Source organism: Equus przewalskii, chromosome 7 (assembly GCF_037783145.1).
Source record: "Equus przewalskii isolate Varuska chromosome 7, EquPr2, whole genome shotgun sequence".
Taxonomy (NCBI): domain Eukaryota; kingdom Metazoa; phylum Chordata; class Mammalia; order Perissodactyla; family Equidae; genus Equus; species Equus przewalskii.
This window is the reverse complement of record NC_091837.1, coordinates 4,011,611-4,031,245: the sequence shown is the minus strand read 5'-3', so window position 1 is coordinate 4,031,245 and position 19,635 is coordinate 4,011,611. Positions and strand designations below refer to the sequence as shown.

The 19,635-nt window shown below is 53.3% G+C and overlaps 1 protein-coding gene and 1 long non-coding RNA gene across 6 annotated transcripts in view; one reads left to right on the top strand and one right to left on the bottom strand.

Moving 5' to 3' along the window:
- LOC103544433 (cationic amino acid transporter 4-like) overlaps positions 1-19,635 on the bottom strand; it is a 222,477-nt gene that overhangs the window by 131,239 nt on the left and 71,603 nt on the right. The window contains exons 1-6 of one of the 5 annotated variants that reach the window (XM_070628298.1): positions 18,724-18,884; positions 8,202-9,223; positions 7,159-7,736; positions 6,796-6,904; positions 5,582-6,688; positions 3,136-5,445 (exon numbers count right to left, since the gene is read on the bottom strand). In XM_070628298.1, the coding sequence (XP_070484399.1) occupies positions 6,621-6,688; positions 6,796-6,904; positions 7,159-7,736; positions 8,202-9,223; positions 18,724-18,815 (1,869 nt within the window). In that variant the 5' untranslated portion in view covers positions 18,816-18,884 and the 3' untranslated portion in view covers positions 3,136-5,445; positions 5,582-6,620. Of the gene's footprint in view, positions 1-3,135; positions 6,689-6,795; positions 6,905-7,158; positions 7,737-8,201; positions 9,224-17,918; positions 18,121-18,723; positions 18,885-19,635 lie in introns of those variants that run through there. The other 4 variants (XM_070628299.1, XM_070628300.1, XM_070628297.1 and 1 more) reach the window with 4 other exon arrangements.
- On the top strand, positions 14,181-17,931 carry LOC139084654 (uncharacterized). Its single transcript, XR_011542194.1, has 3 exons — positions 14,181-14,966; positions 15,847-16,071; positions 17,676-17,931. It is a non-coding gene; the product is annotated as an uncharacterized lncRNA (long non-coding RNA).

Below are 19,635 nucleotides of genomic sequence, written 5' to 3'. Positions count from 1 at the left end.
GGAGCTCGGGGTCCTGGTCTACGTGGTGGGTGAGAGAATGGCTCCAGGACAGTTGGCTGGAGGGACCCTGACTGGTCCTGCTGGGCTGAGGGTTGGGGGTCTGACTCTCCAGGGGCTGGGCTGGTGGTGGTGGAGGAGGCATGTTGGACAGGGGAGGGGCAGAAGGAAGGATCTCCGTCTGTCTAGAGGCCAGCAGGGACAAGAGCGAGCCATGTGCTTGTGTCCTCCTGTGTGCCCACCTGCCCCCTTTCCTGGGCCTTGTCCCCAGCCCCATGTTGGGCTCTGGGCGCAGAGCAGGATGGTCTTGCCCTGCCCAGGAGGCCCCACAAGGGCAGGAAGTAGTCCCTGACCCCTGTGAGAGCTGCAGCCCTGAGGCCCCTGAGAAAGGCCACCAGCTGTGCTGGGTCTGGGGAGCCTTTGAGAAGAAGCTGATGTGGCCAGGGCAGGGGAAGGGGGATGCTGGTGAGGAAGGAGGTGGCCAGCTCACTCTGAGCCCATGGCTCTCTGATGTGTGGCCAGAACATCTGGCCTGTGTAGGGTGTTTGTGTGGAAATGAGGCTGGAGAAGAGGCAGGGCCTGAACGCTGTGCTGGGAGCCTATAGGGTGTGTAGGGGCTGAGTGGGTGGGGCCAGCTCTGCTGCTGCCCACTGTGTGGGGGACATGCTGCTCTGCCCATCGCCTCCCCCCCAGGTGGGCCCTCCTTGTCACAAAAGGCTACCAGGAGCAGGACCTGGACACCCAGATTTCTGTCATCACCAAACTCAAAGGGGTTCCCGTGACCCAGAAAAGGAGCTGGGGAACCAGCTACAGGACATGGTGACTTTGTAAAGCCACTACATGTGGGAGTCTGGGTGCTGCTGCCTGGCGCTGACACCTTTGACCCCACCCCTGCAGTGAGTGTGTGCAAGAGGGGCACATGATGGAGAGAGGGTGCTGGCGCTGTCACAGGGCCGGGCTCAGGGAGGGCCTGACAGAGTAATGGCCCTGGACAGGCTCTCAGGGAAGTGTAAGAGGTTTCCAGGTGGACAAGGGGACAAGTCAGGAAGCCGGGCTAGAGGGACTGCATTTACAAAGGAGCATCTGGAAGAATGGAGGGTCTGGGGGCTCAACACTTGAGCTTGAGGGAGGGGTGGGGGGCAGGGGGCAGGGCCTGGAGCTCCTGAATGCTCCCTCCCTGCCCTGGGCCATGCAGGCTGGTGCCTCCTCTGCCTGCCCCATGCTGCCTTCCAGCCCCTCCTCCCTCCACCCAGATCCTCCACAGCCCCCGTCTCCTCTGTTCTGCTGATGCCCACACTGTACCCCAGGGACACCTGCCCCAGCATAGCTGCCTCCTGGTGCACACCCACCTTGTCCAAGAGAACACTCTCCCTCGCCCAGGGGGGCCTCTTTTCATCCAGTGAGGCCATGATGTCCCCAGTGCCAAAGCTGGACCTGGGTCCAGACCTCCCTGCCCCTCCCTCCAGTCCATTCCATCTGTGACAGTTTCCCTGCTGCCCCCGCTGTCCCTGTGATCTTCCTGTGGGTCCCCAGGTGTGCTCCATGCAGAGGCCAGGCTGAGCTTTCACAAGTGACACCATCAGACCTGCCAGCCCTTGTTTTCCACCCTTGGAGGCTCTCTTTCCATGATGGTGGCCACCAAGTCCCTTAGCCCTTCCTGTCACCCTGGTGCTGTGTTCTTCCTGCTGCCTCTGAGCCAGGGGCCTGGTCAGCAACATCCACCCGCCGCCTAGCAGAGTCATGTCTGTTCCAGTGCCTGACACTTGAGGGTGCTTCCTCTCCAGGGTCTGGGACTCTCAGAGAGCTCACCCCCGCCCTCTCCTGGCTGATGCCCAGAACTCTGTGACCCTGTGCAGGCACTGATGTCCCTGTTTACAGCAGAACAAATGGGAAGGGAGTGGCCTGTGGTCCCTTGGCCAGTGTGTGGGGTCCCACTTCTGTACAGGCCCCTCTGAGGGTCCCGCCCTTTGTGTGCCACACCCAGCACCTCCACCCTGGCATGAGCTCACCCTCCCAGAGTCCCTCCAGCTTCCTTATTCTGTCCTCTGAATTGGACCAGAGGAGCTGGGCCTTGAAGATTCACTTCTGCCCCCCCCAGGGACAGAACTGTCAGGAGGGAAGGAGTCTCGCTCTGCCTTGGGAGACAGCCCTGCACCCCTGTCTGGCCGGGGGGCTGCTTGCCCTCCCCCTCTGACCACCTCCTTTTATCTGCACCCTCCAGCTTTCCCATGTGCCCCAAACTCAGGGAACCTGGGGGTTAAACAGGGGAGGGGTGTGTCCCTGGGGACTGCAGGGCTGGGTCATGCAGGGGAGACACCTCCTGGGCCTGGACAGCTCTGCTCTCTCACCACCTCAGCCCCCTGCCATGCCACTGGGGACTGGCTGGGGTGATGAGGACTGTCCTGGAGGGGAGACGGGGATGTACAGCCACGGTAACTGTGGGCCCCATCTTCCAGTGCCTCCCCTGGGATGGGGTTCAGGGGGCCGAACTGGGACCCTGAGTGACTTGCTTGTACAGGCCCAGTGGTGCCTTGCATCTCTTCTTTCTGCCAGTGGCGTGCTGCCCACTCCCTCCCCAGGCCCTGTGGGGATTGGAGGCCTGGACCTTGTCTCATGTTTTCAAGGCATAAAAAGGGGCAGTGTGTGATCTTCAATGGGACCTCCACGGGCCTGCTGCCCTGTGGAGAGTGACACTGTGCCTGTGTAAGTGTCCCTGACACCCAGGGCAGGGTCCCAGGACCAGCAGAGCCTGCCCCTTACCTCCCCCCACCTGCAGGAAGCCCCTGCTGGTCCAGGCTGAGAACTTCATGCTGTTCATTAAAAACACTGTCACCTTCAGCAGGTTCAACTTCTCCAAGTAAGCATGGTGGGTCCTGGCTGGCCCTGATCCTCCTTGTCACCTCCTGGCCCAAAGCCCAGCCCTACCCCCTCTCAGGTCTAATGCCTTCGAGACCTGGGACAACACCTATTTCAAGTGCTGCTCCTGTGACCTACACTTCAGCCCCTACTGCCCTGTGTTCCACATTGGGGACCTCGTGGCCATGATTGGAGGGGTCTTTGAGGACCTGGCATTGCTGGTGGGTCCATGGGGTACAGGGTTGCAGGAGGGCCCACTTTCTCTCTCCCACTCTAGGGAACTGGGTATATTTAGATGGATTTCACAGGAAACCATTGGAAAGTAAGTGGCAGATATCCAGACACTCACCCCTCAACAATGCTGTCCTGAGAATGAGGACCTTCCCCAGGTGACTGCTGTCCTCTCGTCATACTCAGGAAATGTAACATTGGCAAATAAATCTAATATTTTAATTTCCCCAGTAGTGGCAACAATAGTCCTAAATCTTTTTATTTTCCAACCCAAGATGCACTCAAGGCTGTTGCATGTATTGTTGTGTCTTTGAGGCTCCTAAGCAGACCTGTCCCATTCTTCTGACCCTTCATGTCACCTTGTCACCCTCATGCAGACGTGCACACAGCCACCAGGCCTGGAGCTGACATCATGTGACGCACACTGGGCCCTCCTGGCCTGGCTTTGCTGGCCCCCCAGCCCTGTGCAACCATGTGGGGCTGGACCAGCCCATGCCCTGACCCCCTCCCCTCTGCACTCTCCCTGCCCTCCATCTCTACCTGGAGCTCCTTCCTGAGCCCTGGGAATCCAGCCTGAGGGGCTCCCAGCAGGAAGTCTTCCCTGGCTCCTGGGGGAGATTGAGTGCCCCTCTCTGGACCCCACAGCAGCAGGCCTACCCCACCTCTCCCACCCCCACTGCTGGTGTCTGTTTATTGACCCTTCTGTCCCCATCCCCTCAGCAGGCAGGGAGCTTGTGAGAGGCAGGTCCCAGCTTGCTTGTCCCCTGTGTCCCCAGCAGTGACACAGGGCTGTGACCCAGGACTCAGGCTGGTGGTGGATGGAGTCAGTGGATGAGTAAGATGAGGCCTGTGAGGGCCAGGCCCCCCAGGAGTGGGCAGCGCAGTCACTGGACCCTCTCCTGCCCCAGGACAGCCACTCCCCGGGGGGAGGCCTCAGGCATGGAGGCCCGGAGCCTGCTCAGCTCTGTAGGGTCCGCTTTGACATTCTGGTCACTGGGCATGTAGGGGTCAGTCTGCGGAGGATGTGGGCAGGCAGGGGTGGGGGTGGGAGGGGGTGACAGCCACAGGCAGAGAAACTCAGCCTAGATCTCTCTCAGGCAGGGAAGTTTGGGCTCATCCCCACAGCCCTCACTCTGGGCACTGGAGTGGCCCGGCTGGGTGTGGTGAGTCTGGCCATCGTGGCTCCCTCTGGCTGCCGGCAAGCATGTGTCCCATGAGTGTACCCCTGTGCCCCCTGTGCAGACACTGAGTCTCAGTGTGAGGGCTGGGGAGGCGACGGGATGGCAGGTTGGGGTCCTGGCCATGGGTCTGCCCTGCCTCTCCCAGATCACCTTCTGCTGTGACCTGCTGCTGTTGTACATGGATGGAGAAGCCCATTTCTACTGGAGGACCAAGCATGAGGAGGGGGCTGTGGGCCTGCCTGACCCTGTGCTACACTTTGGAGGTTGGTGGCTGGAGTCTCGACGTACTGTCCTCATCTGCTGGTAAATGTCCCTCAGGGAACTGCCAACCCTGAGCAGAAAGGTAGCTTCCCCACCCCCACATCCGGCTGCCCTGGTGCCTTAGAGGGGGCCCCACAGCTGTCCCCACTGCTGCTGCAGAGAGCTGGACACCGTCACCAGGGTGGCCCTAGGACCCATTCGCTGGCCCATTCCTGAGGCCTGTAGACTTTCTCTGCTGGTTGGGGGTTCAGGACGGAAAAGGGTGGGGGCCTAACCTTGAGGACTCATGGATGAAACCCAGGCAGGACTGGGTAGGGGAGAACGCCACCCTTCAGCTCCCAGACTATCTCTCCCCCAGCAGGCTGGCCTGATTCTGGCTCTGGAATCCTCCTGGGGGCCTGAGTCCTGCCTGCTGGAGAATTTCCCCGTGTCCCGGGCCCACGGTCAGGAGGGGAGGGATGGGGCTGCAGGAGCCAAGCCCTCTTTGGGTCTCAGACGGGGCAGCGTTTGGGGTAGCCACTCCAGGGAGACAAGGGGCTGCCTTCTCATGGGTCCTGGTGAGCAGGGCCATGCTGACAGCTTTCTGGTGGAGCAACATGGACCAGGCTGGGTAGGGGAGACCTGGGGCTCAGGCTGGGCAGCTTCTGGAATCATCTGGCAGCTGGAGCCTCAGTAAAGCCTTGGGGTCCCTGCTGCCTCTCACCCCCAGGGCCGTGTCCATGGAGGCAGGGTCAGAAGGGCTTGGGTGAAAGGTCATGGTCCTGAGGCTTCATTATTGGAGTGGGGATCACGTGTCCCTGGTTGTCCTCGGGGCCCAGAGAAAGTAATGCCAAGGCTGCAGAGACTTGAGGAATAAAGATGCCAAAGCCAGCAGCTTCCTGTGTGGTCATCACAGGCAGGAACGGGGAAGTGGTGGTGTCTATGGTAGAAAGAGCATGGCCTTAGGGAGGCCACAGGGGGGTGCAGGGTGGGCCTGGTGACCTGAAAGGATGGGGTCCCAACACCAGAGGTGGGCTGAAGGTCCCTGGAGCAGGCCCAGGTACTTGTGCACCCACCTGCCTGCGTGTGTCCCATCCTGAGCCTTTGTCACAAAGCCCTGAGAGGGCGGCAAGGAGAGAGGCCGCTGGAAGCTGTAGGCAGCCCTGAGCTGGGAAACAGCTGCTGCCTCAGTCTGCACGTGGGTGCACGCCCAGGAGACCGTGTGCGCCATGTGGGCCTGTGCCTGAGAGATGTGTGTGCCCAGGCAGGGGGGCTTCTCCATCCGGGGCAGGCCCCAGGACATGCCCTGCTCTCTGGGAGCCCTGGGAAACCAAGGGAACCCCAGAACTCCACCGCACTTTCTAGGCGGCCTTCTTGGGGTCCAGGCTCTACTCTCTGGATCTGCCCCCGAGAGGACATGTGGGGAGCCTTGGCGGGAGCCTGTCCCCACGCTGTCAAGGACCCCACTGTAGTTAGGGTGTGTAGCTCCCCTCAGAGCTGGGCAGAGCGCAATGGCCCTAAGGGAGGACCCTGTGACCCAGGCCTGGGAATGTTCCTGACTCAGGGCCATCCCAGGGCTGGTGTCTCCCCCTTACAGAACCCTAGTACCTTTGCTGTGGATTGGGGACAATCGTCTAGATCCCAGCGGTAGATGAGGGCTCAGTGCCACAAAGAACACCACACTGGACATGGCAGCAGGTCACATGGCTGGCTGAGCAGTTCCTATTGTGGGTCCCTGGGACTCAAGGCTCTTCCCTGCCCATCCTACTCCACCTGCCCAGGTAGCTGGAATTGGTCATAAACTGGAGGATGGGGGGCAGAGTCTGCCACACCAGCGCTGGCCATGGCCCACTTCCAAAGACTCAAAGCTCAGCACCTGGGCTAAGGTCCTGAGGTCCTGAGGTCCCCTCAGCATGGGCAGACCTACAAATCCAAGCTGCCCTGGATAGAGGGGCTACCAACCCCTCTGGCCTTCTGAGGAGGCGGGTGAGGGCAGACAGGCCCCAGCAGTCCTCATAGACTGGTGGGCTGCTCAGTGTGTCTGGGTCCTGGGCTGGTGCCTGGCTGGGAGCTGCAGGGCCTGCACCATCTCCTCCAGGCTGCCAAGTGGGACAGTCAGGCTGGCCGCTCCCGCTGGTTCTCCTTGCTGTGCCAGATACCATAACCAAAATACACCGCAAGTCCTGCAAGGGTGGCACAAGTGTGAGGGGCAAGTCCCAGCACTGCCACCCTGCTTGCTAGCCTCCTGCAGCGCACCCTGCCCCAGAGTCCCAGTTGGGCCCCAACTCACCAATCAGCAGCCAGATGGACAAGTACAGCCAGGTCAGGTAGGTCAGGTGCAGCATGAGGAAGATGTTGAGGAGGATGCTCAGGGCGGGAGTCAGGGGCACCATGGGAACCTGAGGGGACAAGGGCTGGGCTGGGCTGCAGGGAAGGGCTGCTGGCCCAGGGCCTGATTTCTCGGGAGTCCACAGAGCCTTTCTCTGCCTCTGGAGATTCCAGAGACAAGGGCCCACCCGCCATGCAGAGAGCGGGTTGTGGGGTACTGGCCTCCCCCGCCCTGCAGCCCTGGTGCATCCTGCCACGGCAGAGGAGGAAGGGGCGAAGGGAGCCGGCTGGGCTGAGTGTGGTGCATGCTGGCTGGAGGAAGTACCTGAAAGATGTCCTGCCGGCGCTGCTGCTGGTGGGCCCCAAGGACGAGAAGACTGAGCAGAAACGTGGCGGAGCTGAGCAGGAGCAGCAGGGTGTAGGCCCAGGGTGGGAGGTGCAGGGCCGAGTCCCCGAAGACCAACACATAGTCCAGAGTGACGGCCGAGGCCACCAGGACACTCAGGGCCCAAGCCACAGCGGCTCCAGGCCTGCACTCACCCAGGAAGCCGAGGTAGGGCCTCAGGGCTGGTCGCAGCTGCCCAGGCTCAGGGGCTGAGGCCTCCTCTGTGCCCTCAGGGCTGTCTGGGCCCTGAGAACTGGATGGAGGGGACTTTTGGAAGCGTAGAATGATAATGCTGGTGGGCAAGCATGTATAGGGCAGTAGTGCACCAATGGACAGGAACTGGACGAGTGCATCGAGGTCCAGCAGCAGCGCCATGAAAGCCATGAGCACCCCGAACACGGGCACCTGCATCCGGTGGTGCATGCGGGCAAACACTTGGAAGAAGAGCCCGTCGGCAGCCATGGCATAGGTGATGTGTGGCAGGTAAAAGAAGTACCTGAGCAGCACACTGGTCATGTCTGTGGCAGAGGGTGGGAGACTGGTCAGCATGGTGGACAGGCCCACCTGGGGCCGCTGCTGGGGGCCAGGGCATGGGTGGCCCCTTGGGAAAATGGACATGAGTTTGTCTGGGCTCTGAGAGTGAGCCTGAATGTTATGTGGATGCTGGATTGTTCCCCCTCACCACGCAGGAATGGGACACCCTAGATTAGGTACAGACCCACTGGAGAATCTGATAAGGACTGAGTCCCTCTGCCTGGAAGGATCTGGAAGAACATGCCCAGAACTGACATTCTGTGTACAACTGGGAGGGGCGGTGAATAGGTCCCTCTCAACAAGCCCGGGTGGAGAATCTAATCATTAGCCCCTTCCTGGGCCCAGGATGCATTGGCAGCACAGGTCCAGATGGAGATGTGTTTCCTGGAGGCTTAGGGCAGAGCCCCACCATCTTGTTCCCTCCCCCCTTGTCCAGAAGGGCCACTTACCACAGATTGCACCAGCTGCCACGATGAAGGCTGCCCAGCTATAGCCCCGCTGGTGGAAGGCATCAACAAGGGCCCAGTCAGGGTCCAGGCTGTGCCAGGGCACCAGGAGGGTGAGGACAGTGGAAACGAGGATGTAGGTACCAGCTACCAGGGTAACTGAGATGGCGATGGCCATAGGCACAGCTCGCTTTGGGTTCTGGGCCTCTGCACTATAGGCAACAATATTGTCAAAGCCCAGGAAGGTGTAGAAGCAGGTGGCGGCGCCAGCCATGACACCAGAGAAACCGAAGGGCGCAAAGCCGCCCTCCTCAATGCTCCAGTTGTGCGGGCGGGCCAGGACAAACCCCAGGACAATGATGAAGAGGATGACGACCACGCTGATGACAAGGAATGTGCGGTTGACCCAGGAAGAGACACGGGTTACACAGAAGCTAAATGCAGAAGCCAAAAGCATGAGGCCAGCAGCCAGGAAGTCTGGGTACTGGGCCAGGAAGGGCACCTGCCAGATGCCCACATGGGCCTCAGTGAAGCTGCGGATGCGGTGTCCAAAAACGGTGTCTAGGTAGCCACTACAGGCACGGACGAGAGCAGTGCAAACAAAGAGACACTGGAGGAGCACGTTCCAGCCAACGAGGAAGGCCCACATCTCACCCACAGACGTGTAAGTGAACAGGTAGGCAAAGCCTGTGTAGGGCACTTGTGCCCCGAGCTCCGCGTAGCACAGGGCTGCCAGCAGGGAGGCCACAGCAGCCACGCCAAAGGACACAAGCACTGCAGGCCCGGCCATCCCCTTGGCCACGGTGCCTGTGAGCACATACAGGCCCAAGCCCACCATGCCACCCACACCCAGCAGAGTCAGGTCCAGCGTGGTCAGATGGCGCTGCGGCAGTGTCTCCCTGGGGGACTCCTCCACTGGCTTCCGCCGGTACAGCTTCTGGCAGAAGTGCGCCAGGCTGGCGGTGCTGGGCAGTCCCCGGGCCATGGTTGACAGCTGAGAGGAGCACCAAGCCAGCTGCCGGCACCTACGAGGGTGAGAGGGGAGTGACAGTCTGCCCTGGGTCTTGACCAGCCTTCAGTCCTTGCTCTGACCCTGCCCTGGGGACCCAAGCCTGGAGCCACTGGCAGCTGCAGGGCTAGATGAGGCAGGCTCCGGGCCTGCCAGCAGGGTGGGCAGGAGGCCACAGGGAAGTGTGGGGATCCCATAGGCCTGCCTCCTGGGCAAGGGACTGGGTGTTTGGGAGGGGCCCTGAGGGTGGGGAGGGGCAGCCCTACAGAGCCCTACTAGGAATGGTGCCAGTGCTCTGGGATCCCAAAGCAGGGTGGAAACCTGAGGCTTCCCGGGAGCTGGGTCAGGCCTCCAGGACCCACCACAGGAGCGACCCTGTGACACTGGGCTATGCCCTGGTGGTCACCAGGCCTCAGACAGCTGTGTTAATCACCCCATTCCTCACCGCGCTGGGCTGTGGTATCAATGCACCCCTCTGGTAGTAGGGGGCACCCTGGGCTGTATGCCCCAATATGCCCTCACCGTGCTTCCCCCAGAACCACTTCTGCCATGCCCCTGTGAGCCAGCACAACAGCATTCACCTCCTCTCCCGCCTGTGTCCTTCCCTGTGGGACTTGCTGCAACTCACCTGGTGTGGCCGCTATCGTTACTCTGTGCATGGGGCTCCCCACACCCCTGGGTGCGATGTCCAACATTGGCTCTACCTTCCAGTTCCACACGCACTCAGCCCACCCTGCCCACACCGCACAAGCTCTAGACCAGACTCCCAGGTTCTAGGGAAGCCCTATGATTGTGCCCAGTTCACAGAGGAGAAAGCCCAGGACTCCAGGTAAGTGACTAGCCAAGGTCACCTAGGTGGCCTCGGGATGCAGGTGGAAGTTAAGGTCCAGGTCTGGGTGGGGTCTGGAGCCCACCTGCTTTCCACTGCTTCAGATGCCCTCCTTGATCCCTTGTCCCAACACATGGACTCCACCAGCGGGGCTCCATCCAGGCCCCTCAACCCTGGGAGGTGTGGGGGCTGCGGGAGTCAGGCAAGACACTGGTAAGATGAGGGTGTGAATGTGGCTGAGAGGCCCTGGGCAGTCCCTGACCTCTGGCACAATGGGACGGCAGTAAGCCACCCTCACCCACTGACGAGGGAGCGCCCGGCTGTGGGGAGTGTTCTGTGAATTGGCAGAACTCATGCTGGCTGTTCTGAGCTTCCACCTACGGACAGTGTCCTGAAAGGAGACAAGCAGACCCCTGGGGATGACCTCCAGCCCTCCAGCTTGGGGCACCCTAGGGCCCCTCAGACACCAATGGCAGCCCCTCCCAACCCAGGAGCACTTGTCAAGCCTTGAGGACCCTGGGGGACCCTAACAGCAGCTCCCCACTTGTGGATCACCTGACCATCACAAACCCCCTCAGGTTTATTTATTCCTGGAGCTGAGGGGTCTTTGTCCTTCTGCTCTCCCTTCTTCTTTGAAAGTGGAAAGGCTGGTGTGACAGGGTATGAACTTGTTTACAGCAAAATCAGGATAATCCATCCAAGCAAAGCAAAACCAAAACAGTCATCCTCTTCCCCAGAACTCTCTCCATGTTGTCAGGTTTCTATGTGGTTTGTGGGACAGGACGTTAGGGGCACCTGCAGTCTGGCTCAGCGGGCTGGTGACAGGGTGGTGGACTCCCAGGCAAGATGGTGCCACTTGGAGCACTCTGCCTTAGCCAGCCCATTGCTCCCTTCTGGTATGTGGCTGACGTTGTCTTGAGGAGCTTCCTGCAGGGGTGACCCCTCCTGCACCTCGCTCCTTGTGGCCTAAACATAACCAAGCAGATGTTCCTTGTTCTGAAACGCCTTCACAGAAACCCAGAAAAATGCATTTCCAACCAAGAGGCCTGGGCAGTTGTGTAAGAGGAGCTCCCCCAAGGCCTGACCGACGGCCACCTAAGAGCTGGTGTGCAGGGTTTCAGAGCACTGACTGTTCATCTACCCAGAGAGGGGCTCTCACCACACCCCCTTCACAGGTACCAACATCCAATGGATACTCCTGGCCAAGCATGGTTGATGCAGTAAACTATAAACTTCCAGGAAGATGGCTGGGCCAAGTGCTGGACCCCAGCGAGCAAGGCAGTTACACTGAGCAACACATGGAGATACAGTAAAGAGAAAGCACCAAAAATACGAGAAGAGAGAACACTTCCAACCTCATCCTACACAGCCAGGAGCACCCTGACACCAAACCCAACAAAGACATCACAAGGAAAGAAAATTACAAACCAATATCTTTTGTGAATATAGATGCAGAATTGCGCAGGTGAATACTAGCAAATCGAATCCAGAAACATATAAAAACGACCATTTGGTATTTATCCCAGGAATGCAAGATTGATTTACCATCTGAAAATGAATCATGTAATATGCCAAACTAATAGAATAAAGGACAAAAACCACATGATGGTCTCAATAGACACAGAAAAACAGTCAACAAAGCTGGACTAGAAGGGACCGCCCTCAAACTGACGAAGACCATCCACGAAAATCCCTTGGCTGCTGTGCTCAGTGGAGAGAGACTGAAAACTTTCCCTTTGCTCAGGAACAACATTGGGAGGGCCTCCTACCCCTGTATCCAACACCTTACTGGGGGATCTGGCCATGGCAATTACGTGAGAACATGAAATCAAAGGAATCCAGATTGGAAAGGGAGGAGTAAAACTATCTCTGGGCTCAGATGACATGATGCTGTGTAGAGAAAATACTAAGGAATCCACACAGAAAGTATTAGAAGTGGTAAACCAGTTCAGTAAGGTGCAGGATACAAGGTCAATATACAAAAATCAATTGTATTTCTATACACTAGCAATGAACTATGCAGAAATGAAGTTAAGAAAAAATTCTGCTTACATTAGGGCTCACTCTTGGTCGTGTACATTCTATGGGTTTCACAAATGTATAATGACATGCACACACTATTACAGTAAGCCCTAAAAGTCCTCTGTGCAGCAGCTATTCATCCCTCCCTCCCACTAACCCCTGGGAACCACTGATCTTTTCACTGTCTCTACAGTTTGGCCTTTCCAGATGTTCATGTAGTGGGAATCGAGTCATATAGTATGTAGCCTTTTCAGGTTGGCCTTTTTCACTTAGTAATATGAATTTAAGGTTGTCTTATGTCTTCTCATGGCTTGATAGCTCTTTTCTTTTTAACACTGAGTAATATTTCTTGTCTGGATGAACCACAGTTATTTATCCATTCACCTCCTGAAGGGCATCCTGGTTGCTTCCAAGTTTTGGAGATTATGAATGAAGCTGCTGTACCATCCATGTGCAGGTTTTTGTGTGGACACAGGTTTTCAACTCATTTCAGTAAATACCAAGGAGTGTGGTTGCTGAATCATTTGGTAAAAGTATGCATAGTTTTGTAAGAAACTGCTAGATTTTATCAGACATGTCTTTTACAAATATTTTCTCCTAGTCTATGCCTTATCTTCTCATTCTCTTGATGGCCAATTTATTCTTGACAAGAGAGCCAAAACAATCCAATGGGGGAAACAATAGTCTTTTGAACACACTGTGCTGTAACAACTGGATCTCCACATGCAAATGAATGACCTCAGACACCTACCTCACACCACATGCAAAAATGAACTCAGAATGGGTCAGGGCTCTTGGGCAATGAGATGCGTTGTCAATGAGCAGTAATATTTTGAAAAAAATCCTTTTTTTGAGCAATAGGTCTCAACAGTGGGTAAAATATTTAGTGAACAGTGTTGTAAACAGATATTCTGTCATCCAGGCTTTCTTGCTCCATTTATAGAGCACAGGCAGAGTAGATTCAGCACCATTCTTAGGGGCCCTAGCATTTTCAGGATGGCAAATGAGCATTGGCTTCAACTTCAAGTCACCAGCTGCATTAGCCCCTGACAAGAGAGTAACCTGTCCTTTGAATCTTGAAACCAGGCCTTGACTTCTCCTCTCTAGCTATGAAAGTCCTAGATGGCATCTTCTTCCAATATAAGGCTGTTTCATCTACTTTGAAAATCTATTGTTTAGAGTAGCCACCTTCACTAATGATCTCAGCTAGACCTTCTGGAGAACTTGCTGCAGCTTCTCCATCAGCACTTGCTGCTTCACTTTGCACTTTTACTTTATGGAGACGCTTCTTTACTTTAACTTCATAAATCAAGCTCTGCTGGCTTCAGCCTCTTCTTCTGCAGCATCCTCCACTCTCTCAGATTTCATAGGGTTGTAGAGTTAGGGCCTTGCTCTGGAGTAGGTTTTGGCTTAAAGGAATGTTGTGGTTGGTGTGATCTTCTATCCAGACCACTCAAACTTTCTCCATACAGCCTTAAGGCTGTTTTGATTTCTTATTTGTGTGTTCACTGGAGCACCACTTTTAGGTCCCTTTAAGAGCTTTTATTCATTTATTTGTATTCACAGCTTGGCTAATTGTCTGGTGCAAGAGGTCAAGCTTTTGGCCAATCTAGGCTTTTGACACGCCTTCCTCCCTAAGCTTAAACATTTCTAGCTTTTGATTTAAAGTGAGAGATGTGTGACTCTTCCTTTCACTTGAACACTTAGAAGTTGATATAGGGCTATTAGTTAGCCTCATTTCAATATTGTTGTGTCCCAGGGAATAGGGAGGCCTGAGCAGAGGGAGAGAGATAGGGGAACAGCTGGTCTATGGAGCAGTCAGAGCACACACAACATTTATCCATTGTTTGCTGTCTTACCTGGGCACAGTTCATGGGAACCCAAAACAATTACAACACTAACATCAAAGATCAGTGATCACAGATCACCATAACGAATTAATAATAATGAAAATGTTTGAAACATTGTGAGAGTTACTATAATGTGGCACAAAGACATGAAGTGAGCAAATGCTTTTGGAAAAATGGCGCCGATAGTCTTGCTTGATGCGGGGTTGCTAGAAATCTTTGATGGGGTTCAGGGCAGGCCAGCCCAGGATGTGCCACTCTGATATGCAGGTTGTTTTGAGCTGAAGACAATCAAGGCTCAGAAGACTCTGGAAGAACTTTGGACCTTCCCTCAAATTGCCTAAAGGAATTCAAGAGAGACAGGCCTGTCCCAGGAAGGAGCTCTTATCATAGCTGATTGCCAATAATTACCAATTTTTAAACTTGACTTTATGCACGACTGATATTATTAACTCTCAGGCAAATGCCCCACAATCTGAAAAAGACAATTGGACACCAAGAGGTGTCAAACAATGGTCAGATGGATTAGACACTGCACCAAAGGGACTTCCTGTAGCTCTCTTTCCTTTGACTTTCTGGCTTGCAATTATCTCTCCGCAAATGGGACTATGTGCAGGTAGGGGAGAGTTAAGGAACTAAAAGATGACTGGTTTTACCCTGGCAGCCACAAAATTTCTGACCCAATTGTTTCCCAGTGCACCACTTGCCAACCTCACCAAGTTTCTGGAGAAATCCGTGTACCCCAGGAAGTCCTCCCAGGCCCGCACTGCCCTGTGTGGCACTCCAAATGGGCTTTACAGCCTTGCCCCAGCTTTAGGCTGTTCTCACTGTTTGGTGATCGTCTGCGTGGTTAGTGGATGCGCTGAATGCTATCCGACTAGACGTGCAGAGGCCACAACAATGGGACAGAAATTAACAACTGCAGCTGTTCCTTGTTCTGGCTTCCTTTACAGATTGAAGCAGAGTGAGGAGCTCACTGTACAGCAGAGATAACCACTTGCTTGAAGAAACTCTGGGGTACTTTTGAAATTTCATACTCCATATCATCCTCAATCATCAGGGTAAGTGGAATGTAAAATTATAGACATCAAAAGGACTTTAGGAAGGTCTTTCAAGAAATGGGACTTCAGTGGCTGGACCCTCTTCCCTTGGCCCTAATAAAGATCTGACAGACTCCAAATGGGAGACATGGATTGATTCCTTGAAATAGTTTTTGGACACCCAACGCATAGTGGTAAACTTTCCATACCTGGATTAAGTGAATATTATGGGAACTTAAGTGAACGATTTGGTGCTGTGAGTAGCTGTAGACAAAAATTAATTGGTCTACTTGAAGTAAATGGTCAACAGCTAAAAGAGGCATGGCCCCCACCTGCTGACAAAACTTGCCCTCCCTCTGGACCTAGAGATCGGGTGTCCATCCAGGGCTCTAGAAGAAAATATGTGCTGTCACCTCACTGGGAAAGACCTTATGAAGTCTACTGACCACCTACACTGCCATGAAAGTATAGGAAAAGTCTTCCTGCATCCACAGAAGCCATGACAAGATAGACCTATAACATCACTCTTTAGACCACTCAGAAACGGTCCCCACAGTTGACCTTAAACTAAGGATTTCCAGGGCTGGTTCCCAGGTCCCAGAAGCAGCCGACCTCATGGAGTAGACAGCATTTCCCAAGATCATGGATCAAGGAATCTATCTTTCACCCATTTTTGCCCCTTGCTTTTAAAACTCCCTACACATGCACACACATACACAACAACAACAACAACAATAACACTTTTACTACTATGGAATATGTATATTCCTTTTAATCATTTATTAGAAAGCTGACTGGAGAGTGCTGGTCTCCATCTGTCCCACTTCCCCTCCCTAAGCTTCTATTTCAAGCTCTTTTCCAATCTCTGTCTTGCTGTTACTAACTCTCTCTTTCTCAACAGGTCAAGCACAAACCAATCTCCCCCTTATGCCAGTTTACCAAACCCTGGCCACACTAAATAATCGGTCTGACTGTTGGCTATGTCAACAGCCAGAGAGCACAGAAGAACCTGAACTGGTCTCTGTTCCTGCTGACGTGAACACCTGGTGGATTAAGCACAGAAGATGGATGAACGACAGGGTATGGTGTCCACGACAAGGAAGACGTCACTCTGTCTCTTCTCCTGGTGAGTCACTTGGGCCCCAGAAAACCTCTATAGAAGCTCCAGGACTGTCCCTTGCCCAGATAAAGACAGTAGGTGAAAGTTGTTCCCTTTGCATTGAAAGTAAACTGGACACTGGACCTTTCCTGGGTGACATACCAGGACAGTATTGGAATCAGACTCTATGGTTTGATTCCACAGGTGGCATATTTAAACCTCTCAAGGAAATTGTAAGTGACTCTAACACTATTCCCTATGGCACAAACATTTGCCAAATCACCACAAGTTCTGGATGGCCTATGAGCCACCCTTATGCAACTTGGGGTATTTCAGCTGCCCACATGGTCAATATGCCAATACCACAAACTACATATGGGTGGATCCAAACTCTGAACTCACTTGGTCAGGTGACAGGACCAGGCTTTATAGCTGCCCAAATCAGACTGCAGGCCTCCTGTACCAGCTATTCTGCATCTGTTCTGCTCTCCCAAGTTGACAGGAACACATGGAAAATGGAGATGTTTAGGCACTAACAGCACCAGGGGCAAAGGCCATGGAATACTCTGGACCCTGGGGACTACAGGTTCAGTTCTAACCTTGTCTGTAAACCACACTGGTCTTTTTATTTTATGTGACAACAAAGTATAGAAAGGGCTCCCAGCTAATTGGCCAGGATGATGTGGACTTGGATACCTGGCCCCTTCTGTCTCCAGATACTCCACCCTAAATGCCAGTCACATTGCAGACTCAGGTGCCTTTGTCCATAAGATTGTGCCACATGAGCGTGCCAGTTGAGAGATTGTAGAGAATCCATTTGTCTATCACAACTCCAAGTTCTTTTCAGGATCGAGAGTCTTCTTCCCCAGCTTTGGAAATTATGAGTTGGAAAAGGCAGTCTTCAGTCTCTCTCTGGTGATGGAACAAGAGTTCAACCCCGCCACACAAACCTTGGTGATGCTCCAGTCAGATTGACTGCCTAGTCTCTGTGCTTCTCCAAAATTGACCTGCTCTGGACACACTGACTGCCCAGCAAGGAGGAGCTTGTGTAGTCACTTGTGAAAAGTGTTGCTTTTATGTGAAAACAGGGCAAGTAGTATCTAACTTCCATCTATAAAGAGAAGATTCCCGTTTTCCATCAGACGAATGAAGCTCACCCATTTCATTGGACTGACTCATTCACAGGATCGGGAACTGGCTTAATGGCATGTGAGGAGATGGGCTCCCATCCCTTCCTATCTGCTTGTTCATCCTCTTTCTAATCTATGTTCTTTTCTCCCTTTGCTGATTTCTTACTAACTGGCTACTACCTCATTTTCTCTCTCCACAGTCACCAGCTCAGATTTTAAAATGTGAAACTTCCAGGGAAGTTTCAAAGAAGGGAATGTTAGTGCGACCTAAATAGCTAAGATAAATTCAGCCAATGGTTAACATAGGTTAGCATAAGGGAAGCCATCTCAAAGAGGGGAACTATGTTGGGGCTATAACAAGACACCCCTTTCCCTTGTTAGCAATGCTCTAGATTGCATGCAGCGTGGAGAAGTACACATCTGCTTGCTCTGCTATTTTTGTAGCCTTGGCTTATACACAGACCTCCCTATTCTGATAAGGCAATAACTTTGTTCTCTCAGCTTCTCCAGGGATGTGATGACCTTCAGGAAAAAACCTCTGCAGATATCTGTCACCAGGCGAAGAGAGAAAAGTATACTCTGTAGTCTCAAGGACCACAACTCCTGATGGTTAACACCTCAAGACCCCCCTTTTTCAGCCCATTTGCCCTATATAAAGGCTTCAAAACTTTGTAGTTTTAAAATAGTTCTTTAGGACATGGATCCCTTATATTCCCCCTTGCTGGCAAGCTGTAATAAAAAGACCTTTTCTCTTTTACCACGTTGCCTCCTGAGTGTTGGCTTGTCTCACGGCGAGTAGAAGACCTCTTTTGGTGATTACAGGAACTGACGGGGTTCAGGACAGGCCACCACAAGATGTCTTACTCTGGTACGTGTGTTATTTTGAGCTGAAGACAATCAAGGCTCAGGAGACTCTGGAAGAATATTTTGCCTTCCCCCAAATTGCCTAAAAGAATTTAAGAGAGAAGGGCCTGTCCCAGGAGGAACTCTTACCATGGATAATTCTAGGTATGGGGGGCAGGAAAGCATCTAGCAAGGACAACTTTATCAAAAGGTCTCTTTTAGGTCCCATTGTCTATAGATGGGACAATGGAAGCATTTGTTTACCAGACATGAATTCTTTTCATCGTCCTGTAAATTGCCTTCTCCCCCTTTGAAATCTCAGACCTCTATCTCCCTCTCCTTAGTCTAGAAGGACACGTACACCTCATTTTTCCTAGCTCTCTTTGGAATTCTTCATGCTTATGTGAGTTCCCCATGTGCACATAGTAAACTCTGTGATTTTCTCTTGCTATCCTGCCTTATGTCATTTCTAATTCTTTGACCAGCCATGAGAACCAGAAGGGCAGAATTCCTCCCTCCTCCCCTACACCTTCAATTGTAAAAAGTGCAATATCTGAAAACACAATAGAATGAGGTATGCCTGCAAAAGGTGATGTGACTTTGTTAAATTAACATTTGTTAAGTAGAGCCCTGGGGATATTGGACAGTGAGATTGGGTTCAACAAAAGGCCACAAGGAAATTGAAATAGAGAAGTTTGTTACTCACAAGTCCTGGAGAAGGTCCACAGCACACCTTGAGGGGCCACACCAGGAGCTTAAGGCAGAGGGCAGGCAGAGAGATGGCAGGACCTGGGGCATATGCCTCTATTGGGGCCCTCAGGTGGAATGTTTTGGGGTTCCCGGGCTAAGTCTGGATTGGTCAATTCAAACCAAAAAGAGGTTGTGCTAAGCTTTGCAGGGCTCTTATCTAAAGGACTCACAGGGGGAAGGCCCTGGGAGGTGGGGAGAATGCGTCTCACCAGGGCAGTTGAGAGAGCCATATCAGGAACTTCCACTGACTTGTGACTCTGCCAGTGGTTATCTAGGGTGAGCACTCTCAGGAGGGGCTAGTGTCACTTCAAGGCCCCTGCAGGCTGCTTGGCCACAGAAAATGGATGCCGAGGCTGCAACACTATGGAGAAGTTTAGGTAAACTCCCACAAACTCTTAGAATAAAGCAAAGGACTGCAGATTAGGTAATGGTTTCTTTCTTTCCTTATTTTCTATTTCATTTTTGTTGTGGTAACATTGGTTTATAACATTGTATAGGTTCCGATCTACAACATTATAATTCAACATCTGTGTACACTACAGCGTGCCCTAGCAAAAGTGGAGCTTCCATCCATCACCATATCCTTGACTCCCTTTACCCTTTTGCCCTCTCCCCACTCTTTTCTTTAAATATGACACCAAGTGTTTAAGCAACAAAGAAAAATATAGATAAATTGGACTTCATCAAAATTAAAAACTTGTGTGCCTCAAAGGAGGCCATCAAGACGGGGAAAAGAGAATAAGACACTGAATGGCAGAAAATATTTTCAAATCATATGTTTGATAAGGGAACTGTATCCAGAATATAGAAAGAACACTTACAACTCAACAGTAAAAGGATAAATAGTCCAATTTAAAAAGGGGCAGAG